The 18,270-nt window shown below is 37.5% G+C and overlaps 1 protein-coding gene across 2 annotated transcripts in view; it reads right to left on the minus strand.

The window, feature by feature from the left end:
* Positions 1 to 38: 38 nt before the first annotated feature.
* Positions 39 to 18,270, minus strand: part of LOC130552765 (inactive ubiquitin carboxyl-terminal hydrolase 53) — a 46,340-nt gene continuing 28,108 nt past the window's right edge. For both annotated transcript variants that reach the window (XM_057331317.1, XM_057331328.1), the window contains exons 13-18: positions 16,593 to 16,733; positions 12,628 to 13,330; positions 10,799 to 10,860; positions 3,903 to 3,954; positions 2,308 to 3,017; positions 39 to 1,049 (exon numbers count right to left, since the gene is read on the minus strand). In XM_057331317.1, coding sequence (XP_057187300.1) covers positions 973 to 1,049; positions 2,308 to 3,017; positions 3,903 to 3,954; positions 10,799 to 10,860; positions 12,628 to 13,330; positions 16,593 to 16,733 — 1,745 coding nt within the window. In that variant the 3' untranslated portion in view covers positions 39 to 972. The remainder of the gene's footprint in view (positions 1,050 to 2,307; positions 3,018 to 3,902; positions 3,955 to 10,798; positions 10,861 to 12,627; positions 13,331 to 16,592; positions 16,734 to 18,270) is intronic.

Below are 18,270 nucleotides of genomic sequence, written 5' to 3' on the forward strand. Positions count from 1 at the left end.
AACTATGACATGGAGTCGTAACCACGACAAAAACGATGTTATGCTTAAATAAATCAGTTTATTAAAAGGTCTTAATCAACCCAAATGAACTACATTATACAAAAGAATTTAAAAAGTTACCAGTTTGCAGATAAAAACATCATCATCCCATCTTTACGTACAAAATAAGGCACTATATTTAGTGGTGTACGCTTAACAATATACAAAACATCATTATACAAACCAAACAAAAATATCAAATGTATAACTTGTTCTGTTCCAAATATGAAAAGAAAAAACAAACGCACTTTGGTATGCCCAAATCATTTCAGAATTGAACATTTTCACACAATGTATAAATTCGTCTCAGTAATCGTATATTTAATTCTCCAGTGTCGACTATAAATCTCTGTGCACATTGGTCAAAATACACTGAGCTCAACAAAAGGATGTAATTATCCAAAGTGGTCGGGAACTTCATAAAAAATAAGATCCAAACCAACAAACCAAGGCCATCAAATATATTAAGACAGGCTTCATTTCTCTTTTCAAAGGCAGTTCTTACTAAACATGAGTACGTGTAGCAGCTTCACTCTCTGAAAATACAATCAGACATTTTACCAGCTCTGCCCCCAAACTAAAAAAGAAAAAAAACCCATTAAAACATTCAAGACTAAACAAGAAGCATCAAATAACTGTATGATGGGCGTTTTATAGTACGGTTTAAACTTTCAGTGTTAGTTTTGTTAGTCTTAAGTCCTCCTACATCAAAGATCTAAGTAGCCTAAGGAGTGTTTCAGGAAAACGTTTTTTTTGGCTTGAAAATGTGCAAACGTAAGTTGTGTACTGTTACATACCCTCTCTTCAAATGCATAATTTCAAAATGTAGAAACAAGAAGGCAATTTAAAGTCCGTTGATCCATATGTCAAAGGCAGAGGGATGTCATTTTATGCTTTCGTTACCACTGTGTATTTCACGGATGAGATGTGTCGTCATAGGTAGCCATGTTCATCCAAGCCTTTCACAGAAACAAGGTTCCATTTTGCAGTGGATTTACTGGCAACATGAACTGAAACACAATACAAGTGCATATGTGTAAATACAAAATATGTTAAATTTGCATTATTAAATACTAGTAATATTCTATTGCATTGCGTGTTGTGTTACTATAATCACAATAAAAGATTGCAATATGGGCAGACACAAGGTTACATCCATATCAATTATGAATCCTTATATTAAGCTCTGAAAGTATGTACTGTTTTTGTTACGAGAGTATATGAGAGTTCAGAAGTATGCAAGAATAGACGGTTTTAAAGCAACAACATGAACAAGTGTTACTACGCATGCACGCTTTTGTGGCCGCTTCCGCTACACGTCCGCAAAAAATAGAGTTCCGGCAGATTATTTCTGATAACAAGCAAAAGAAACCGATACTTTGCTAAACTTGCCTCTCCATTATTTCGAATTTAGACTGCGATACCAAGTTCAGCCACTAGATGTCAATGTCCCATACGGTTTCTTCAAACGTGTGAAAGTTACATGACCCATTTAACAAATTTATTTAATAAAATGAACACAACAAAATTCAACAAATCGTTTATTGAATACAATGAATCGACAAAAAATTATAATACAAATTAACATTAAAATAAATAAAATATAAATAGTTATATTATTAGCCACTAGCCAGACCGATAAACAAACACAGCATGAAGTTAACTTCATGATGAAACTAATATGCATAATGGCACACATCAAAATACAACTGCATTTGCAATTGCATTTCAGCTTTTCTTCTTTCATCATTCTTTCGTTATTTCTTATGTGTTTAACACGGTTATTAATTCAGTTTAGTGTCTTTAAAGTTCTCGATAGTTTAATTTGAACACTGTTTAGGACGAATAGTATGCAAACTGGGACACAGTGAATGTATACATAACAACACACATTAGCAAGGCTTGGATTCCGAATATGAAATAAGTAAATATAATTAAAATAAAACAATATCATTTTTATAATATATAATATAATATAATAATAAAGATATAATATAATTTTAATTATTTGATTTTAAACTCAAATTTAAAAAATGTATTAAATTAAATAAAGGTACTCTCTCTGTAGCACTATAAACAAGAGCAAACAAGTATTGCTTTTGTAACTAAAATCGTCGAATAGAATGTGATGCTGGTGTGTTTAGCAACTAAAACAGAACTGAAAACCAGTTTGTAATTGCAAACCATTTTCTGACATAATCATTCTAACCAGTTTATCATCCACCTCTACACATTAACATGTGTATGCGTATCTGAGATTGATGTTACCTGGTACCGGTATCGCTCTGGAGTGCTGTGTTGTCAGTGTTTCAGAAGGAGCTGGTGAAACTCCCTCCCCATAATCACTTTCACCAGATGAGGTGTGATCTCTAGAGTCTGCCACCATATAAACAGCAGGTCTCTTTTTATGATACTTGGCACGGTACGTGTCCGTCATGCAGCTATCCACAGAAAAATACGTGGTGGGAAAGACAGGAGAGCCCGACGGAGGAACGTTGGTAAACTTCTCTTCACCCTCACTAGCCGAGAGATCATTCCTCTCCTGATCAGACGAACCCGATTTGGAGCTCGTGTCTGATGAGAGCATGTTCGAGTCGGATGAGTTTTCCAGCCACTTCTGCAGGCTGGCGTGGGACGGAGCCGATCCGTTCCGGGGAAGACGATGAGGGCTGGGCGGAGAGGGATCCTGCGCGAGGCGTCGGCGGTTCTCTGAAGTCAGAACGGTGGGTTTGGGAGGTAACGGTGGAGCTGTGGCGTGGGGTGATTTCCGAGCGGGAACTTGAGGAGCTGTATCGGTGCGTGAGGAGGAATCTTCCTGCTCGGAAAAGGGGCCAGCGAGGTCATCCGAGCTATTCCACTCGGAGCTGCTGGTTTTGGTTAAATAAGGTGGAGTGGGGTTCCCGTTTACTACGTCTACGCGCTCTGTTGTGGTATTTTCAGTCCGTTCCTTAACAGGGTTGTATCTGAGTGCTTGTCTTCTGCAGGAAGAAACAAATGTTGTAGATTTATCCAACAGAACTGCTGTCATAAAAACACAGAAATGAACTGTATTCTCATACTTCCATTACCGACCTCAACAGTAGCATTTTGTGTTAGTAATGTGTATTCATTGTATGCAAATATTAATTTGTAATTTTAAAACAGATAATATAAACAATATATATATATATATATATATAAATAAATAAGTAATAAATGTATAACTTATTTATATACATTTTTAAATAATCATTATATATTTATATCGACACTAACATGACATAACACCAAAAAACTATTTGCACATTTATAGTAAGGCATAAACGGCAATGTAAGAATTTAATTACATCACAAAATATCAAACCAAACTGTACAAATATTTATACATTGCAAATGTATGAATATTTAAAATTACTTTTAAAATATTTAAAACAAAATGAAAGGATTTTCACCTATGTATTCTGTTTATCTTAGCCGTTGGGCGAAAACCTCATATCTCCCTCCATGTTTTGTTATTTTAATTTTTTTCTAAATCATTATTGTCACTTTTAATGTTTGCCTGCGAGTTCTGCCAATATTTACCCATTATTTAACCAATAAAAAAAAATTACAAAGTCTGTGTTTGACTGTCTCCGTTTTTTCCAATTCCTTTATTTTTTCTGAGATCTCAAAACAATCTGTGTTATGGAATTTCAACACAGTATGGGTCATTTTGATTTCCGTGTGTTTGATTTTGTGTTAAATAACAAAAGCAACATCACGTATCCACTTAAAAGTCTTTTAAGTGTGTTTTTAAAGATCTACATCACCTTGTGTGATTTTTTTTGTTTACAGTTGTGAAAGTTAATGCATCCGTCAATATGCGTGCTATTTAAACATCTTACCGTGGAATATAAGGACTCGTGGAGTGACCCAGAGGTCTCTTTTGATGGTCACCTAACAAGATAAAAATGTAAATGTTTACTTTATACTGTAGTATAATCGAGTTATTAATACAATTACAATGTTGAAATGTTTCTGCACTGAAGGAACTGTTAAAAACACATCGAACGAGACCGAATTCTGACAGATGTGTTGCGGCCGGCGAGATCAGACTGTAAATTCTGAGCACAGACATGTTATATAACAGGGTCAGGGCTGGAGGATTGTCTGGATTCGGTGAAAAAATATCACAGCGGGGTGTGAGGCGGCCAATGCTCTGTGGGGGCCTGCGAGTCTAAACCAGACAAACCCAAGCAGAGAGGCCCAGGCTAGGCATCCGGCTCAAACCAGCCTCTGTGTCAACTCCCTACGGTTGGATCATAATGAGCCCTTACCATGCCAAGTGGGCAGTAAGTCAGAAAAACATGGATTTTAAGGGGAAGAGTGCAAAGTTTTCATAATATGGATAACGTGGGTAAGTATGACTGCACAGCTGCATGCCAGAAACATGTTCACACGCAACAAGAGAGATTTGTCAAGCATGGCACCGCCGCCACCGCTGTGAAAACTCTTCAAACAACGTAATGCTGATTTTATTTTAATCACGACCGAAAACGTTTCTCAGGCAAGATTTACAATTTCAGCACAAATTCCAATAAAACCAAATTGATGCAAAACCTGCCGTCACGATGTTAAGATGTTTCTACGTGAAAAATGTAATACTAAAAGTGCTGGGTTGTTTCAAACCACGGTGGGGTAAAATATGGATGTTAAACGGTAAACGAATCAAATCAATCACTAATAACAGAATCTAAATAAGAGGACGAACATGTCTACAAACACTAGAGGGCACGACTACACGCCCTAAGTGTCTTTTCTAAAAATGTAAGAGTAATTCACTTTAATTTAAGTACACAATAGTGGTTGCGCAATTTCCCTGCAAGTAATAATAAATACTACAATGTCTAGAAACTGATCCTCATCAATTTCAGTTATACTTAACATAAAGCGTTAAAAGAAAACAGGCAACAGAACTATTCAGTCATACACTTTGCTTTTGATCTCTGCCACAGTGGTTCCATGTGATTCTTTGTGTGTTGTATTAGCACACATTGCTTTCCCTTCTGATTTTTTCCCAGCGCATAAACACTTAATCCCTTTGCCAGCGTGCAATTATGAGAGGATTGGACTTCAGACTACAGTTTTTGTCCAGGCCTGTCATGTTAAAGCTGCTAAGCCCCATGTAAAGAATCTCATTTGATGCCCAGAACTTGCAATCTTATCAGGCTGATAAATACATATCAGTAACACAATACAATATACAATATATTCAGTTCGTTGACATTAGAGATCTACCGTGCATTAGTTGACATGAATTAACAACGAACAATACTTTTACAGCAGCAATTACAGCAAACACATTTTTTCAATCAAAACATTAGTAAACTAACATGAACAAATGTATTTCCGCCTCCTAATATTAACAAACGTTACTCATTATTTTATCTCAATAAAGTGGACGGCTTCAGCATCTGAATTCCTCTTTGAAAAATATGAGAAAAAAATTCAAATAACAACACGAAATGGTTAATACTGTAAAAAATACATGGTTCATTGCTACTAACATCATACAGGTCAGGAGTTGTTACGCCTGGATTAAACACAACTGACTCAAAAATGAATATTAATATAAGTAAACAATTATTATGGGTGACAAAACTACACAATTATCACATTAACAATCATTGTCTTATGACACCAGCTGGTAAAGCACTGTATTATAAACCTGATTCTCTGATTCATTCAATTATATAATAATACAATACTAATAATATTATTAAATGTTTGCTAAAGCCCTAAACATGTGAGGAATGAACATTATTCAAAAGATGCACTACAAGTGAAACTACTTTATAAATATTACAGATGTTCATTATTGTGTGTAATTTTAGTTAGTGTTAAATAACTAAAATTAATTGAAATAAGATTCCACGTGGGATATAGTATAAAAATATATATCGCAATATGTATATCACTGAACTGGATCTCTCGCCCTGTCAAAAATATTTACCGATGTCAAAGAATAAATATTTTCCACAGTGCAATAGGCTAGCCTTAAATGCAACACGGAGAACATCTCTTCAAAGTTGTAATGCTTCATACAGCTGCAAACTCGTAAAGCAACTAGATTTTGATTCTTGAACAATAAACCTAATATCACAACAATGCACTGCTCTCAAAATAACAAACACCACACGTTCCTGATTCAATTTGAAAGAGTTTGGTGCATTCAAGTAATATTTGATAACAGGTGGAAATATGTTCAGACAGGCACTGGTCTCTAAAGCGTCTTGGCCTTTACAAACGCTTTAAGGACGCAGTGTGTAAGAATGGCTGGGGTCTGTCTGTATAACCAAGGAAACCAAACAACAGTCAGAAGTCTGTTTAGCTGAGACTGAACGCACAGCAGCTCTCGCTGACTTGACCTTTTCAAACATCTTACAGGACACAAAGCACAGCGGGCACACTGAAAACTCTAAGCACAGGATGAACACCAAACAAGAGAGCGTGGAGGAAATTAGACGGTCACTAAAAAAAATCTGACGAGGCTTGACAATACAGCGCACTTTTTATTACATAATGCAGTGTTTCCCACAGAATTTAGTGAGACTATGTGGGCTAAACGTATTTTCCTCTAGGGGGGTCCGGGGCATGCTCCCCCGTAAGAAATTTTTGCATATTTTAAAGGTAAATGCTGCAATCTGGTGCATTTTAAGAGCAAATTTAAATGACTCAATCTATAAGAATACAATAGCTATAGTAGTAATTTAATCATGGGCTCCATATATAAATGGGGAACAACACATGGTAAAATGGGAGTTCACGAACAGTCAAAACATGTAGAGCATGAGCCATCAAAAAAGTGTTTAACAGTTGAACTAATTTATTTATTACCATATATTAAAACGTGGGCGGGGCATCGGGTCTTTTTCACAGTGCCATTGTCCCACTCCCCCACATGGCATATCACTTTACTATCCGGAACAGAGCATGCATACATTATTATGATGCGGCGACTGTTTAGAGTTAACCCATAAGAAAAGCGTACACTCTCTCAACACAACAGAGTAAAGTTAAGTTTGTGATTTATTATGTTTTCAACTGTATGCATGTGTTGCGCAGACCTATCAGTTTATATCAAAGTAACACGAGAGCAGTTAATGACAGATGCTTTCTGAATGAATGAATGAGGCATTTATATAGCGCTTTTCTGTGTATTGCTGTACACCCAAAGCGCTTTACAATCATATGAGGGGGTCTCTCCTCAACCACCACCAGTGTGCAGCATCCACCTGGATGATACATCGGCAGCCACAGTACAACGGCGCCAGTGCGCTCACCACACACCAGCTATAGGTAGAGAGGAGAGAGAGAGAGATAGAGCCCATTCAATTTCTCTTGCGGTACACGCCGATCGTTCGGAGTAGCGTTGCTTGATGTCTGACAAACCAAATATATTAACAAGTTAGGGACAAGGGCAGCATGTAATCGTGTGTCGCGCACCCGTATATATATTTTTTCTTACGGAGACAGCCGAAGCTAAAGGAGTAATTTAAGCAGACTCATGCCCATCATGCCTTCAAATCATTCAAATTGGCGCGGTTGGCAATAAAACTGCGTTCTGTGCCTGAGCAACAAACAAAAATGCTGAAAACATTTTTCTAAACTAACCTAATAAAGAAACGAAACGAAATATAATTTACCATTAAAGACAAAACTAAAGTATTTTAATACTTGTTAACTATTTGTTTATTCTAAACTATTTTAACACTTTAAACAGCGTCATTCACATCATAATTCAAATTCGTGTTAAAGCGCAGTTGGCAATGCGTTCTGCACCTGAGCCACAAAAAAACATTTTTGACGCGTTGTGCACCTGGCTGAGCCACAATAAAAAAATATTCCAAACATTTTTCAAAATTAACTTAATAAAGAAACGAAACTAAATTTTAATAATTTGCCATTAAAAACAAAACTGAACTATTTTAATCGCTGCAACAGCCTGTGTAATGCGGAGGTACAAAAAACACGACGGGCTTCAGTCGGACTTGACTTCAGCTCCGTTGTGTAGACGCGCTGCTCATTTTAAACTACAAAATGGTGTTTGTCAAATGTCCCTATTTACAGAGTGCTATTTTAGCTGGAAATAATATGGACGCTGAACATAATGATGCTAACACCATGAGGTAATGCTATCTGTTGGCTCAAACGATGTTGTATTCAGTATGGCTGAACGTCTCAAATCCTGGCCAGTTCGCGTGTCTGCATTTCAACTGCGAAAGCTGAAACGGTAGCGAGCGTCCGTTCGTACTGTAGTATGTGTTTGGATGTGTGCTGCCCACATTGCGCTGAAGCAACAGAGAGGGGGACGCATTTCGTCTAGCTGTGAACAATGGCACAGCAACGAAACAATGGTGCAGAATTCAACGAAATTCAAAGAAATATTTATTTTGTTATAAGAAAATTCGGCTCGTTTTAAGACTGTGGCGGAACAAAGGAGACTATGGTGGGCCGCCATACGAAAGGTAAACACTGTAATGGCAATGTTCAACTGTAATGTCAAACCATGACATCAAAACCTTTTTCAGCTGTTCTTACAATCTACTGTTCTATTGTGTAAAGTCCAGTGTGTATTATATTGGAAGCTCTATTGACAGAAATGCAATATAATATACATAACTATGTCTTCAGAGGTGTATAAAGACCTTACATAATGAAGCGTTGTGTTTTTACACAGAATTACCTTAGAATGAGCAATAAAAAAAAAATGAAGATGTATTTTTGCCATTTTTGCGTTATTTGTAGAGTTAAGTGTGAGAGAGGGAAGGGGGTGGGTTCGGGAAAGGACCACGAGACGGGAATCGAACCCGGGTCGCCCGATGCGCAACCGCACCACATGTCAGAGCACTGCCCACGAGGCGATCGGCTCTGACAGAATGAGCTATTTCTATCTACATACGCCATGGTCTCCTTGCATGGAATTCGCCATGTTGTTTCTACAGTAGCACTAAACGGACAAACTGCTCTACAGAGCGTGTTTCGTAAATACGTTATCTCCTTCTGCAAAGACGTGAAATCTTTGTACCGTGTCAGCCTCTGTAGTGCTTAAAAAGGTAGGCGTGGAGTGAGCCGTTGGTTGCAATTCGCAACCTCACCGCTAGATGCCGCTAAAATCTCCACATTGCTCCTCTAAAACCTACCAAACTTTAGTTTGTGAAATGTTTGCTTTCAATGAATAGTTAATGTAATGTTAATGGTATTGTTAGTATATAGTTCATTTAATTTGTTAGTGTAATGCTAATATAACTATTATTAATGAATTCTTATTATTCACCACACCATCGTTTTCATGGCAAAAGAAACATTCAGAGAAAAATAATAATAATAATAACAACATCTAAGATTAATACAAGATGAAAACTCTAAAATATGTTCTGGGGTACATTTTAAAAAGGTCAGATAAACATGCCTCTAAATAAAAACACTATTTTTTCTATTTGTATTAGAAAACGTTGTCTTTTCACAGTCATGAGCGTTTATCTAATTTAATGCCATACATATATATATATATAGTACATATGAATGTGCCTTGAATGTACAAATACCTTAAGATACAATGTAATAATCCATTGGCAAGAGTATTTGTATTTTTTTCTTTTATCTTTCCCTCAATCTTATTTAAGCACTTTTCAAAAGAATTCAAGTTGGCCACTGAAATGAGTCGAGTGCGTTATATGAGAGGCAATAAATAGCCGACACCGCATTTGAACTAATGCCAAATAGACGCATTTTGAAAGGGCTGTCAATACAATATTGAAACTGCAACTGGAAAAAAAAACAGGAATGAAGAGAAGCTCGAAATGTGCATTTATGTCTCTCCAACTCAAGATTGCTAAGTAAAAAAGATTAAAAAATCTTAAACATTACATACATCCCAAAAACCATTACCAGTTCATCCCTCATTTAAATTCGCCACTCAAAAGAAGATGTTCGGTCATTACTCCCTACGGCCACCAACACCAACTCTCACGCCGATGTAAAAACAGAGGACACGTCCCTCAGAGCTGTCCTTTCTGCTTCCCTTCTTTAGGCCATAAGTCCCCATAAAGCACTTTCAGCTGGGGTAAACTGACCCCCACCCGAGCATCACAACACATGCACAAACACCTCTTGGCACTGACAAGCGGTACAAATGATTCGTCCTCAAGCGTGACCCCATCTGCACCCATCGCTTCAGCAGTTTATCTGTCTGATAACAGCCCATGATGGGGTGGCGCGGGCACACGTTGGCATATTATTTGGGCGAGTTTTCAAATGCCACCTCCCTGACAGCGTAGTTCAGTATTCTGTCTGACTGGGCACAGCAGGAAAACTCTCGCATTTATGCAAAATACAACAGCCTCCATCATGTGAAAATTAAAAGAATTGTTTGTTTTGGTTTGGTAACATTCAGTCAATTTTAGATTCCTATTTAAAAATGGAACTTAAATCTTTTTAATGTAATTTATTTATACTCGTTGCTACTCTATATAATTTATGGCACGCACCAAATACTGTATAACTTCATTTCATCTATTCGATGCAATCTTTTCCCTCATTTATTTAATATTACATTGCTGAACAAAGTTAAACATTGGACAACAAGACTTTTCCTGGACATAAACACTCTGTACACAAAGCCTCCTATTTGTTACGCATAATCTGTTTCCATCCAGCCAGAAGCTAATAATACCATGATTCTAATTCTGATGTGACATTAGTCTGGTGTTTCTTATTATTCTGAAGTGTAATCGTTTACCGTACAAGATGGACGAAGGTGAGATGTCTGCCTTTGAATCTTCATACCTCCGCTGGTAAGCCCTAAAAAAAAAAAACCCATTGAACTCAAAAACAATACATTTGTCTAAGTGAAGATTTTAGAGAATTCACATCGCTAAAGTATCACATGGCGAAAAATATCATTTTAATGGTGTTGTATCTTTGAGCTCTGTAGACCACTTTGGAGACAACGCTGGTCCAGAAGAACTTCCCGTTTCAGTTTTTTTAAACATTGCACAAACATTTGAACAAAACACAACCAACGGGACATATATAACCAAATCAAAACGTTAAACAGATTTCTTTAAGATTTAACTATATACAGCTGCGGAAAAAATTAAAAGACCATCCCAAAGACCGTTTTCATTTTTTCTCAATTGACTATTCATAGATATGAGTTTAAAGTGACCCTAACACACACGGTTTCTGCCAATCTCACATTAATCTTGAGTACCTATAGAGTAGTATTGCATACTTCATATCTTCGAAGAGTATTTAGTTCGATCACATTTATAAAAGATAGATACAGCTGTACGATTATTTCCGAAAGCATACGGCGCGTGCGGGGGGGGGAGGAGGGTTGGTTTTTGTAGGCTGAACTAAAGCACGTGCGCCAACAAAACACAGACATCAGTAAGCTTTAAAAAATTTAATCGGAAGTGCTGCTGTACCAGTGTTTACATCTTGGGAAGTGTTCTTTGCTGTATAAAAAAATTTGATACTCATGTAAACTTCAACTGCTTGTCTTTGCACTGCGAGTCTTTGGTGACTCCACATGCGTCTCCCAAAACGGGAGGTAGCACCGCATCACATTAAAAGCGCTCACGCGACAAGCATCATTGCGCAAGTTTCGCCTCGGCTCACCTAAAGTTAACCTTTATTAAAACTATTAACAGCTTTACAAAGCAGCCTGACTTCTGAAATACGTGAGAATGAGCATTTTTTTATATGCACGCGCAGATCCCTGCACCCCTGCACGAGCAATGCGGGTGAGAGAGAACGCGCCGGACTAGAGCGGATCACGAAATTACAGTCTGAAAGAAGGTCAAAAGAATATTTGATTTGTTAATTTGTTATGGGTAGATTAATTCACATGTTTTTTTCTCATCATAACGGTCAACGGAATAGAAAAATCTCTTACGGTTGACATTTTATTCCGCGTAAACGGAATATTCCGTCATACCGCCCAGCCCTACATAACGCTTCAATATGTAAGATCTACGCACCTCTGAAGACATAGTTATGTATATTATATTGCATTTCTGTCAATAGATCCTCCTAAAAATTACACACAGCACCTTTAAAGCAAGAAATCCTACTAACTAGGACACCATGGAGATAAGACCGTTTATTAGGGATGTGTAAATTGCTTTAGATCATTAACCCTCGTATGATGTTTTTGTCTGGTGGACCCGCAAAATTATTTGTTTTTTTAAACCAATACAGCCATTCAAATGTACGCAAAAAAAAACTTGATGTTACCTTCATCCCAATTTCAAGCAACATAGAAAACATATACAGTATGGTTAATACTTGTCACGCACCTCTGTTAAATCATATTTAACAGAGACACATAATAGAGACACATAATAAAGAAAAATTCATGATATAAGTGATGAAAATAAATTTGAATCAATATCTAAGGTTAAAAAAAACAACTAATCATATAAATTTTATTAAATAATTCAACTAGAGTTAAAATCATACTGATCATTTCATTATAATCATATTTAGGTCACCTTCATTGTGACATTCATTTCCCAATGTGTCTTGCTAAATGCGAATGTTTTGAATTACTTTAGTTCTTACCATGCCATGTTCAGTTCCGGTACTGAGTGCATTTCTTTGTTGCCCAAATTCTCCACCACGGGAGAGTCCAGGTTAGCCGAGCTGTTGCTGAGACGATCGCTGCTTTCGTATCCAGACTCTGTGCGTTGCATCTTCCAGTTATCATTTCGAAAGACGAGACTGTTGACCGTTCCCTTGACCCTTTCCTGTTCCGGAGGCGGCCGACCTTCTGACTCCAGCGAGCTCTTGCTGCCCATATCCTGCCTCTGCTCGTCCTCATAGATGGTCATTAAACTCTTGGGTTTGCGGTCCTCGCACCGGGCCCACGTCAACTCCCCGCTCTCCTGAATCGAGGTCTGTCTGCGAGTGTTGTGGTAGTTTTGATTACTCTCGCTTTTGAGAACGCTATCGACGTTGAGCGCCTCCCGCATCGGCCTCCATCGGCTGCGGGACCCTCCATAGGTGCGAGAGTCCTGACTGCTGTCCGTGTCGTAGCCGTTGTAGAGATCTAACCTCCGGGAGTGTCCGCCGCTGGGGGGATGGACCGGGACGCGAGGCTGGGATTGGGAGCGTGGCCGACGGTCGGGCTGGCTGTTGTTAAAGGGGGAGCACTCGGTCCTTGTTGGGCCCCTTCCCTGACTGCTGTAGAGTCGAGACTCTAGATGCTTGAAACCGTTTTCTGGAGGGGACAATGAACGGGAATAGGGCTTCTCCGGAGGTAAATCTGAAACAAAAAGCACAGTTTGGTCTTTATGCATATGTTGTAGTACAGTATATAACAATGATTCGATCCCAAAATTTGATTTGTTTCATAATTTAGAAAGATGCCCATAACAGCCAACTCTTGGGACAATATGTATCTTCAATGCAACCCACAAGGAATTACAGAATTTTTATTTCAAGTCTTAAAAAGACTTAAGAGATCTGGGACCATTCAACTTAACAAAAATTATGTACAACGGTGGACTTCAAACTTATTCAGGCCAAAGATTTTAACCTTGACCATAGTATGCCTTCATTGTTAACGTATCGTATATTTTAATTTTTTCATCGATTTTAATGTGGGAATGTTACTTCTTTATTTTTAATTCATATTTATTATTAACGTATCGCATTTTTGTTTGACGCCTCCTAATTTCCCTTTTGAATGATTTGTTAACACTTTACAATAATGTCTCTTTCATTAACATCAGTTAATGCTTAGCATTTTTAACATGAACTAACATTGAGCAACATATTTTTACAGCATTTATTATTTTTTGTTAATGTTAGTTAATACAACTACAATTGTTCCTTCATGTCATTTCATGGTGCATTAGCTAATGTTATCAGATACAACTTGTTTTTTGTTCTTTTATTTGATTAGTATATGTTGAAACTACCATTACCTAAGATTAATAAAGATTAATAAAGATAACTAATAAAGATTAATAAGTGCTGTTAAAAGTAGCACATGGGTAGTTGACAAATAAAACAAAAAAAGTCCTATGGTGTGACAGCAAAACTGTAGAAAAAAATGAAGATACATTTCTAAATTTATTAATTTCTAAATAAATGTACCTAATTTCCCATTTTATATTATAAATATAGATTTTAATAAAATAAAATAATACATCATTAACAGTTTGCTTTCTACATTTTTGCTGTCACACCATAGGACGCATGATACGGTTTATTTGTCAACAACCCACATATAAGTATACAGTATAAGAATGTAGTTAACTAATGTTAACAAATGGAACCTTAATGTAAAGTATTACCAGCTATAACAATAACCGGAGGACCCCCGAAGTACCAACAACAGACCCCCTGTTGAAGATCCTGGTAAACAGTCCATCCTCAACGTCATTGCTCAAATACAAATGCTTTAAGTTAGTCTACAGGTAAAATCCATCCATCTCCCACAAATGCACCCTTCATTAATAGCCCGCTTGACCTTTCTATCCGTGAAAGTGAAAAGTGACTCTTTTTGGGCAGAACACTGCTGATATTGGGCTGGCATAGATATTCTGCAGCAGCGCGCGTCTCAAATTGTTGTGCCCCATTGCCAGGTTCACTACGTCGCTATGCAGTATGAGCCTTAAAAACAGGATCTCATTAATGCAGCAACCAAAAAAAATACACATTGAAAATGCAAATTGCCTTCTCAGATTAATTCTCAAACAGCCTACATAGTTAACTCTCAACTAGAGGAAGGCAGCGCGGTCAAAGATCTTCACGCTACAGGCTTAAAGATCCATTAGTAAGTCATTTAACATGTACCAGCTCACAAATGGTGAAGGAAAGTCAAGCAGCTTGTATTGCAAACTATGATTTTACTGCTTATGAGCAACTTAATGAGATAGTAACGGACGTCACATGACCCGTGTGGTGAGCCACTGGGAATGACCATACGCATCTGTACACATTTAACAAACCACCACATTAACACATACAGTAGCTTAAATAAAAATGTTCAGTTTGATCTACTAACCTCTTCTATTCATTTAGCAGATTCTTTTTAGCAGAGAGAGCATTTAGCATCTTTTTGAGTCACATGGCAATATTATTGCATAACTCCATTTAAATACAATATATATATAACTATAACTGTATTACCCATTAAGACCCATGACTTTGCATTAGTAGAGCTTGCTGCCCACAGCACAGGCCGTGACAGTCGCACAGATCAGTGGACTCACGTCTGAAGTAATCTGTGTTTTTAACACTTCTCGCTGACCCCAGGTTACATAAGCACCAGCAGATCACACTCAGCCAGTTTATTCCACTCCAAAGCTCTGCTAAAAGCTCCGAGTGTCACCACCATAAATCTGCGCTTGTCTAAAGACTTTAAAGGGGTATTACAAAGCACAAGAGAGCAAAAGTGGCTGTAGACATGCAAAGCACTTCTGCTTGGGTAAACCGCACACTAAGAAGTCACTTGAATAATATTTTTACATATTCATAATACATTATATGAGAGGTAATAAAAATAACTCCTTTCCACAATGTGACACACAATTTTAATGAGTCATCTAGATTTCAATGACTTTTCCAATACTTAAATATTTCCAGGTTTTTCATAACCGTGGGACTTCAAAGTCCATTATGCAGGGTGACATACACACCAAAATGTAATATGTAAAGTACCGGTCAATGGTTTGGAAACGCTTGACTGAAATGTTTGATAATCTCACAAATCTCACGGTGTATGATTAAAGGTTTAAAATTGATGCCAATGTATCAATTTCTTTCATTAGAAACCAATCATTTTACTTAAAAATGTATTTTTGAAATGGATGACTTGGACTAAATAATGAAGAAAAAGCAGCCAATAAGAGCCTTGATCAGACGGGAACCCATTCGATGCTCTTTAAAATGCTTCCCAGGATGAGACCTTACGAAGCTGAATGATAAAACGCCAAGAGAACGATTTTGCAAATTCTAGTCAAAGGGTGGCAACCTTGAAGATGCTATGAGATAAAATAGCGTTGATTTATTTTTAGAGGTCCACCGATATATCGGCCAATAATTGGTATCGGCCGATTAAAGCAATTTTTCGCACATTGGATATCAGCAGATAAAAACAGCCGATGATCAGGGCCGATACATCCTGTCAATCAAAAGAGGTTGGGAAAATGCAATGAATTTGTGAATTTGAAAATGTTAAGAATTTAGTTATTGCGATTTAATATAACCACCGGCAGTTATCACTCTGATTAATCGGCTAGCGGTATCGATGGAGAAATGTAGTATTGTGCATCTCTATTTTTTATGTTTTTATTTGCAACAATTCCCACAGTTACAATTGTGCCACTCTATAGTTTCGACGAGTTTAGTTGTATTCTAAAAGGTGGAAAAAATATCAATAAAAAAAGCGTACATTTTTCCAAATTTTTGACTGGTAGTGTAGGTAGCACTTGGAAAAAAGCACTTATGGTTGTATAGTCAAAAATCTTTACCCTTTTAGTCATGATGTACTGTCAAGTGTGAGTCTGTTCTCTTACCGTGTTGTCTCTGCGTTCTCAGTATTTCTGGTTTGCCCTGTGACCTGTCAGAATCCTTCTTGATAAGGTTGAAGGGACGACCTTCCTTCGACTCCCTCAAAATCTCTCTGAAGTGACTCTTAGGATCAAAGTTCATCTTCACTGTGAAAACAAACAGTACATTGCACACATTTCACTTTTTTTTCATCAGATCTGTGGTCATTTTACCAGCTATATTGTTATTGTTATAAGCATTTCTCCCCTCTAAATGAGATTCTACGGTTATGGAGGTCCCACGGATGTATTAAAACTATATAGCCTGAATTCATTATCCAAAATTATAAACGATCATACGTCACAGTCTGAACATAGCGTTTTTTTTCTATACAGGAATTCTGAAATGTTAATGCGGCCATTAAAAAATGTGTCAAGTGTGTTTTATGGCTTTGCTGTAAAAATCCATATGCAGCACCCTTCAAATAAAGCTTCAGAGTACACTAGAAGTTAAGAATCATTGGGCACGGTGTGAGAAAGTGTGGCCTCTGCACTACTTAAATATACCCTTGAGGCTTCTGGGAAGGACAGCCGCGCATAAGGACGATAACTGCTGTGCGTGTGTGTGCTTCAGATTTTTGCTGCGCTGAAGGAGAAAAGCAATGAAGTGTTACATGAGCGAGAGAGATAGAAAGAAAGAGAGTGGACAGTGAAAATTAAAGAGACCTTTCTTGCCCTCAAACATGATGCGGTCTCATAACCAAGGTCGAACTGTAGCTAGTGGGATACAAAGAACCCATAAGAATTTTGTAGTTTTTAAATCTATTTTCCAGAAAAGCTAAAGCTAAAGCAATATCCAGTCAGGGGTCCAGCACTCCTAACCATAGCCATACTCATAATATTCTATTAGTGTGAGGGGTTACGAAACACAGCCGAAAAAAAGGAGAGGCAAATCGGGTTCACGCAGCTGTAATAACATCCAGTATGACATTCAGTATACATACTTTGAAGATCTCCTACTGAACTTATATAAAGTTGACTCTTACAGTGGCCTACGTATTTGGACACTTAAAGGGACAGTTCACCCAAAAATTTTAATTCTGTCATCATTTACTCTCCCTCCAAATCTGTATACATTTCTTTGTTCTGATGAACACAGAGAAAGATATGTGGAAGAATGCCTGTAGCAAACAGTTCTTGGCCACCATTGACTACCCATACTAGGAAAAATTCAATGGGGGACAATGTTGTTTGGATACCAACATTCTTCAAAATATCATCATCTTTTTTTCTGCAGAACAAAAGGTCATAAAGGTTTTCCAAACATGACATGAGGTTGAGTAAACGATGAAAGAATTTTAATTTTTGGCCAAACTATCCGTTTAAAGTCCCCGTGAACCGGAAGTTACGTTCGTTTTTACTTCCGTATTTTGACGCATTTCCGAGTGAAATGGAATTTCGAATGAGAAAAATAGTGGCCGTGGCTTTCGTCTGTCTCTGCGATTTGATTGGATGTATAAAACAGCCGTTGCATTTTGAAATGGAACTGGCAGCAGACTGCCAGTTGAAGGGGAGGAGTTAACGGATGCTCCGCCCAAGCCGTCTAACATACGTCATTTAAGATGCATAGTCATTACTGGACAGAAGTTTTCAGATTTTAACTGAAGATTATGAGGGCACACGAATTTTAAAAAGAGAATCACCC

This window comes from Triplophysa rosa, linkage group LG1 (assembly GCF_024868665.1).
Source record: "Triplophysa rosa linkage group LG1, Trosa_1v2, whole genome shotgun sequence".
In the NCBI taxonomy this organism is placed as follows: Eukaryota; Metazoa; Chordata; class Actinopteri; order Cypriniformes; family Nemacheilidae; genus Triplophysa; species Triplophysa rosa.